The following is an 8,237-nucleotide window of genomic DNA, read 5'->3' on the forward strand; positions in this document are numbered from 1 at the left end:
TGCTTTGCTGACATTCAATATTTATTAACGTGCACTCAGGAATAACCATGTTTCAATGTTATTTCGATTAATCATCAACAATAATTCATATCAAATTAATTACTAATACTGTATAGTATGACGTCTATAAGTAATCTATAAGAAAATTCCAAGGTCGCATGAACTGACTAAGGCGTGCCCTTTTTCGGGACAAAGTACATTTGGCTGTATTTGCTATTTTGGTGTAAACCGCTAGATGGCAGTTGTACAAGCTGACCTGCAGTGACCCCGAGTATCACCCTTGTTTCCAAGAGACCAGGAAGCTTGACGTCAGAGTAAGAGTGTGCGAGGAAGACAGTTTATTACACAAAATAGCGAATGTAGAGACAAATCCTGACAACCAAAGGCTGAACTTATAGCGTCCTCTCGTGCAGATCAACTTTACACAGCCAGGTAAGGTAAAGAGGTAACCTGAACACTTTCTAGTGCTCGCAAGTGCCGAAATCTGTGTGCTTGAAAAAAAGAAAGATGGCGGCCAAGGAAAACTTTCTTGGCGTGAGTTTATACAACTTGGCTGCAGTGTTTGCGGACCGTTCAGAGCTGTTATAAGTTTCAACTGTACAGTGTCGGCAGTATTCAGTGTAATTTCATAAACAGAGTTGAGGATAGAACACAAATTTTACCGTAATATGGCTACAAAGGTTGGCAAAATCTCTTCTTTACGTACGACTACTAAGTTTTGAAAATGGCGGCTGGTCAGTTCTGACCACTACAGTAGGAAGGTCTGCAAGGGGGGGTATTGATTACGAATTACGCCAAATTTTCGCCGCCGATTACGAATTACGTTAAATTCTCAGAGCTGATTACGAATTACGTTAAATCATGCCTAAAAAGGCCTGATTACGCCTTACGAAAAAGGGCTTGCAGGCCCTCCAGTAGCACTGCTCTATCTTGTCCCAAATTTTGCTTTCTCGTCCTTTTTTTTGGCAGTTGATAACATTTTGTGTGTGTTGTGTTGTGTTGGTAATGTTATGTCTGCTTAATATTTCATGTCCGTTTCTTGGTTAATGTGTGAAGTAGAGTTTTGATAGCGGACCAAAACTGAAGGCAAATCATTGAGCGATAGATGGGCAGATTGATTAATTGAAGGAGACAGTATCCTAGCTAGCACTTAAATTTTTCGTGTCAAGATTTCTAATTATCATTTTTGTTGAAATGTATCAGGTGTCATTATCTTTGTTCACTGGTTATGATAACAAAGATAAACATTTTATTGTCTTTTTCAAGTTTTTGCAAATTTGTCCACAGCTTTTCCCACACTGCACCATGGGTAATGGATCATCGGAGCCCGCGGTTGGCCAAAGGTCAGCTGACGACGATACGAAAAGCCCGGAGCTGATTGAAGGAATGGCGCGAGTCATGACGACAGCCAAAGAACGACGGACCGCGAATCGGAATGTCTACACGAGAGAAGAGAGGGAGGAAGAGGAGGAAGAATATAACTACAGGGTGATTTTTGGAAGGCTGTAACTACATGTATACAATAAAAGAGTACATCTGTCTCAATAGAAGTATTCTTTTATTGCACCATAAGTTATGTACAGACATGTTTCATAAACATGTATCAATAGAAGTATTCTTTTATGGTACATTATTTAGTGTCCAATAAAGAGCTGTTGACTGAGGGAAAAAGAAAAGTTGTAGTGCAAAGGAAAGAAAGCAAAGCAAGACAGGATGAAAATAAAAGTAGGTCACTCACCAGACAAACTCGTAAGTTTCTGCCATGTGTATACATGTAGTTTTAACAATACTATACCATCAAATTGATCAGCTATGGAAACTTCATCTGGTTGGTACATGTGTTGGTCATTGAAAACCAGGCCTTTCAGCTTACGCAATGAGAACCATATTTTCCAATCTAAGTGATTCTGTGTTGTGGCAAAAGTATTCAGATACAGGTATACTGAAAAGGGTATTTCGAGCCCTGTCTCTGCAAAATAAAGTTGAAATCCACATTTGTCATTGTATATTTGTCAGTTGTTAACAAATGACAAACAGGCATTAGCCCTGAGAATAGTTGTGCATAATGTATTGTCAGTGTTGTTTATGCCTGTACAGTTTATGTACAAATGTATGCTGTGTTCCAGGAGAGTGCAGTTATCCTGACCCAGCTGTTTAAGAAGATGGACCCAGCCGTGATGAAGAGTATTGGGGACGTGATGGGGGAACTCAAGGTGTCCGTCAAGTTCAAGTCCGACCAGTCGCTGCTGCTGGTGAAGGTTGTTGGGGCGCGTGACCTGTCGCCCAAGGACCTGCGCGGGAAAGTCGCCAACGCGTTTGTGCAGGTTTGTATGCTAAGGAGGTTTCTTATATTTACCTTTGCAGAAGGAAAACATCTTTTTTTTGGTCTGTTTCTTCTTCCTCTTTTTCTTCCTCTCCAAACAATAATGTCAATGACCTGAACCAGACATCTACGTTGCTATGGTAACTAGTGTAGGGTTACACCATGTTGCAATTTTATAGCAGGAGGGATTTAGACTCCTGTCACCATATAGTGTATATGAATATGTTTGAGTAAGATTTAACAGAGCAGACCATATGCGAAGTTAAGCATTATGCATTTGCTTTGCAAATGTTACCTTTCTAGTTTTGCAATGTGTTTGTAATGCAAGTTGATGGTATGACTGAAGGAAATGCCATTTGCTTTAGTAAAATCATTCCCTCTTTGAAAATAAGAACATTACATGAATCCTAGGTTACATTGGCCATTTGACGTTTTATTGGGAAGTCTTCAGAACCATTCCATTCTATTGGTTGCAATTCTATTTATAACAGCTAGGGGGCACAGTTGAGCTTCCTCAGTTTACTAGTACTTGTATGAAAAGACCAAGTCCACTGCACAGTTCTAATGTTCTTGTGTTTTAAAACTTCTGTTCAAATATGTCCAGGTAGACCCAGTTCCTGATCTAGCTACCATAGGTGTCAAACACAAGACACAAATGTGGTTAACAAATTTTAAGAAATCTTTAAAATGTGCTTCTTTTCTAAACTTCCTTTTTGAATAATTTTCTGTGCAAGTTCCAAATCCATCTGGAACAGGTGTCAAACACATAAATGTCATGAAGAAATTTTTAAAAAAGTCTTAAAAAGTTATTTTTCATAAAAATGTTCCAAACTTTGTGCCTATTAATAAAAGTGGAACTAGTCCCAGATCAATCCGGCACAGGTGTCAAACACACAAATGTTACAAATAAATAAGAAGAAAGAAAGAAATTAAGTCTCAGAAAGGTATTTTTTTTTACAAAAAATGTTCCAAACTTTCTGTTTGACTTTCAGGTGGACCTAGTCCCAGATCTAATCAGCTCAGGTGTCAAACACACCAACGTGGTGAAGAAGTCGCTAAATCCAACGTTCAACGAGATCTTCGCGTTCCCGTTGGCGGAGGGCAGCTTGGCGGAGACCAAGCTGCGACTAACGGTGTGGAACCACGACACTCTGGGTGGGGGGGACTTCATGGGGGAGAGGATCGTGGAGCTGAGTGATGTGGAGCCAGACCTGGTCCTCACTAACTGGTACCCTCTACAGGAGGAGGTGGGTTAGTTTAACCATTGGTACACTGAGATACATGTATGCTTTCATCTGTTGCCATATAGTATATGTGGAGCCAGACACGGTCCTCACTAACTGGTACCCTCTACAGGAGGAGGTGGGTTAGTTTAACCATTAGTATACTGAGATACATGTATGCTTTCATCTGTTGCTATATGCTACAAGAGGACTGGAGGTGGGTTAGTCCTAGGTTTAACCATTGGTATACTGAGATCTGCTTTCATCTGTTGCTATATCTGTGGAGCCAGACCTGGTCCTCACCAACTCGTACCCCCTACAGGAAGAGGTGGGTTTGTCCAAGATACATGACTGTATGCTTTCATCTGTTGCTGTATGTTACAAGAGGACTGGAGGTGGGTTAGTCCTAGGTTTAACCATTAGTATACTGAGATCTGCTCTCATCTGTTGCATTGCTATACGTGGAGCCAGACCTGGTCCTCACCAACTGGTACCCCCTACAGGAAGAGGTGGGTTTGTCCAAGGTTTAACCATTAGTATACCGAGATATGCTTGCATCTGTTGCTATATGTACATTTACTTCTTTTCATATGCCTGTAGCATACTAAAGGTTAAGTACTAAGTTAAGTACTTAAGTTAAGTACTAAAGGACAAGTTTCCAGCTGCCAAATGTAAACTTGGCTTCAGAAGGTAGGTAGGAATTGCTAATTTCCAGTCTGTAGGTTCATGTATGTCTAAGGTACGTTGTCTGCTAGATATTATAACAACTTGTAAGTGCACCATTAGGATACAAGCCACATATCTGTAAATGCTGTTTCAGAAATAATTGAAATAATATATCAAGCAACAAAGGCTACAAATTTTATAACCAATAATGGTGACAGTTCAAACTTCACAGCGATCTGTAACCTTTTGTCCCCCTACGTGATCTGGGATGTAATCCTTCCGAGCGGAAGGGAATGTTAACTTTTTTTTGGGCGCAGCACCAAAACCAATTAACAGTTCTGAAGGCATCTGTGTCCGACTACACTCCAGGAGTGAACCTGCCACATCCTCATGTTGACTGTGAACTTGTACTGTTTCGTTCAAATGTGCGCACATGTAGTCAGTAACCTGTTGATTTTATGTATACTGTTCCCCAAGTAGAACCAGATGATGTTTGTCAATGTTTTGTCGAGATACGGGGCTTACACCCAAGTGTGTCCTTCCCATTATCAAGGCTGTCCTGTTGTGAGCTGTTGTTTGGGACCAGATTAGATCACCCCTCCTCCCTCCCGACACACAGACAGACAGACTGTCCCTCACAGATGGTCCATGTGAATTGCAGGAAGCATCTTTGCTTTGTTCTTTTCCGAATGTCAGATGTATGGCGGGAGCAGGAAGGTGTTGGAATCGGAGTTTTCCCGTCCCCCCACGACCGACCCCGGCCTGCTTCCTGCAGATAACCAACAGTAGGAAGTGCTTTCATTTCCAAAGTATTTGTTTTTTCCGGCCGCGGTGGTGGTGGCGTGTTTTTTTGCGCGGCGTGGTCGCTATTTTCGAGATGTTGGTGTGTAACAATTGGCGGAAGTGGCGGAAGCGAATAAAGTGGCGATGTCAGCGGAAGTGTCGATGCGGGAAGATGTCGCCCAATCATCTGCTGTGATCAGTCTGGTGATGATCTTGTGACTCTCAACGACAAAAACAATGTCTAGAGGCAGGAAAGTTACGTAATGTGTAACTCACAAGTCACCCTTACTCTCCAAAATGGTGCAAAGCATTTTTTAATCACAATGTCATAATGTTAATCCAACTAAGATTTGCCCTTAGAAAATACTTAGATCTTACAGTATGTATTCAAATCTTGCATTTTCAGTTGGATAGATTAAATAATACTGTCTGGAAATTCTTCAATTTGCATGTATAATTTTTTGTTGTTGAAAAGTACCAATCTGAATTATGAGTCTGACAGTATAGTATGCAAGAGTTTTTTTGGAGAGAATGCTACAAGTCCATAGGCTTGTAGATACATGTATGGTACAGATCACTTGCAGGGAAAAAAGAAGGAAACGCTATAGGAATAGAAGCTTAAAAGAATCGAAAGAAAGCAGGAAAGAAAAGAAGTGATGAACAAAACAATGGCAGTAGTTGATGACTTAAACAAAATGAGTATTGACATTGTCACATGATGGTGTACCCATTTTACCTAACTCCCAGTCAAGAGCAAACATACTCAGTATTTTTCCATGCAAACTATACAGTACATTTCCACTTCTCATACATGTAGCAATTTTATAAGAAACTTTATTCGCAAAATCATGCCCGAAGGCTAATTGCTTTAAATTTACAATCATGTATAATACTCATTACACAGTAACAGGAGGCAGGTAACAACTGTCTGGGAAAAAAACCCACAAATAACACAAATTTAACTCGTGTACTAGAGTAAGCCAAAATTGTTTTGATAAATGAGTGAATAATAAATTATTGCTTGACAGGTACTTTGTAAGGCAACTATACTACAAGACTTATCCATCCTACATTTATTACTACAAAATGTGATCAAAAACAGTATGAATAGTTTTATTGCATGGTATTTGAACGAACCTTTTTATAGTGGGGCAGAGCTTACAGAATGAAACATAATTCATCTTACATTGTCATCACGTTATGCAACTTTTATAATACTATCTATGCAGGGAGTAATGGAATATTCATAGATTACGAGCAGAAAAGTATGAAATGCATACTTGAATCAGTAGCTATTTGATTTAGAACAATAGATTTAATAATCATCCTTCTGCTAAGTACCAGAAAAGCTCCGGGTTTGTCGGAGATCCACTGAAAAAGTGGGGGGATCAGCCTCCGCAATTAATAAGCTGTGCAAATTAAGATACTACATTTGATTTCCTGCATGCAGAAATTAGACGTTCCCAAGGGTTGGCAGTAATAAATTAGGCCAGGCTCACGTAGTGTTCTGATTAGGTGCCTGGAAACGGGAGCGTGGAGTTAGTCGGTTTGCGATCACACAGTTAGGCGGAAACGCACGGTCCAGCTTATCTGGGTTTGAGCATGTCTGATCCTCCCACCGCTCTTGTCTTTACTCCCCCTCCAGGCACCACCGGTAGATTCAACATGGTGTTTCTTTCCAGCTGATTTGGATTTCGGATTCATCTGCGCGGAGGTAGATATCAGTCCATCGCACCTTCCCGAATACAACAACTTTGCGGCAATTTGTTTCATTTTAGTTCTCTATTGGGATGGTGTGCGGACAGAGATAACCCTCCCGCCTGAAGTAATTAGTGATGTTTTCGTAATCTTTTGCCACCCCGAGGTGTTTTCGCACAATTACGGTTATTGCGGCATTTGCGATGATGAGTTGCCTCTACTGGCAGCGCGCCGGGGTAGGCATATAAACTGTTTGGCCCGGAGCGGGGAGCCGGCGAAATCGACGCCAGGCTCGGCGATTAATGAACTTGAAGCGATGCAGTTGCGCTTGCCTGCGAGGGATTCTCCGCGCGCTGCGATCTGGGCACGTAAATAACAGGATATCTGGGGGATTGTAGCTCCATAACCGCGGGGGTGCTGCCAGGTTGCGTGGAAAACGCACATCGTTCAAATTGCCAGGCTGGGAGCTGCTGCCCTTTCCGCCATTATTGCCCCATCTCCTTTATGGCCCTGCGAAAAGGCCAGCCAGACAATGGGATTTTCCAAAGAGCCAAACAGGATTTTTTAAGGGGTACTTTTTTTTTTCTCCTGTCAGCGTCCCACAAATTGAAAGCTCAAGTTTGTAAGGTATACAACATGTGTTACAGCAACTTATCTTGGTGCAGTTTCTAGGAGATGTGTGGAGTTTGGAATATAAATTGTACTTCTGTGCAATTTTAGGACAATTAAAGATACATCCTCTGAAGTAGGATCTGTATTCCCCCTCCCCACTAAGTTACATTTATCAAAATTCTTGATTTGTACAGATGCAATCTTTGTCGAGTAATGCTAAGATATCACTAGCCATTGACTACAAACAGATCTGTACCAAAAAGTGTAAAGACCATAGGCTTTATCAATTTTATATCTGAGTTGAAAGTTTACCTGTTGAGATCTAGGTCTGACCACAGATTGCCAAGCTAGTTTGTAGGTAGATTATACAACTGTTAACAACTGTATATATCTTTGTTCAAGTGTTTTGAGATGTACTTGTATACTTGTTTTTGTATGGATATGAGTCAAAAAAGGTAAAGTGTGATTGTTTCCCATATGGGTATAACCTTAAACTTTTCAAGTCTAAGGTCAACCTAGAAGGTTCAAAAAGAAACTTCCTCATAACTCCATGGGTCAACAAACATCTGTCATCACTGTCTGTACAGTAACCCAAAACATTTGAGCTTCCATGAGCCTTGTTTTGTGGTGAACATGAAGTAAATAAATAAAAATAAATAAATAAACTGATAAACATCAACACAACAAAGTTATCCCTGCTATGTAAGTGTTTTCAGAATATCACATAAGCCACAAGCACAACTCCCCACTGCTTTATTGCACTTGGATGTGATTTTTATTGCAGCAAATTAGCATCCTTCATTCCGTGTGCTTTCAGCCCGCTCTCTGCTCATAGCCCAGTAAATCAGACTCAGACTGATGGTATCGTACTCATGACTTTAACTATTGTGCTGCAAGGCATGCGACCAATTTTGGCTTTTCTAATTGCGGAA

At 40.8% G+C, this 8,237-nt stretch overlaps 1 protein-coding gene across 2 annotated transcripts in view; it reads left to right on the forward strand.

Moving 5' to 3' along the window:
* Window positions 1–281: 281 nt before the first annotated feature.
* LOC109472653 (synaptotagmin-9-like) overlaps window positions 282–8,237 on the forward strand; it is a 69,502-nt gene continuing 61,546 nt past the window's right edge. The window contains exons 1-4 of one of the 2 annotated variants that reach the window (XM_019772501.1): window positions 282–437; window positions 1,288–1,488; window positions 2,127–2,324; window positions 3,316–3,570. In XM_019772501.1, the coding sequence (XP_019628060.1) occupies window positions 1,306–1,488; window positions 2,127–2,324; window positions 3,316–3,570 (636 nt within the window). In that variant the 5' untranslated portion in view covers window positions 282–437; window positions 1,288–1,305. The remainder of the gene's footprint in view (window positions 438–1,287; window positions 1,489–2,126; window positions 2,325–3,315; window positions 3,571–8,237) is intronic. The other variant, XM_019772492.1, reaches the window with a different exon arrangement.

Source organism: Branchiostoma belcheri, unplaced genomic scaffold, assembly GCF_001625305.1.
Source record: "Branchiostoma belcheri isolate BF01 breed outbred unplaced genomic scaffold, Haploidv18h27 scaffold10, whole genome shotgun sequence".
Lineage (NCBI taxonomy): Eukaryota > Metazoa > Chordata > Leptocardii > Amphioxiformes > Branchiostomatidae > Branchiostoma > Branchiostoma belcheri.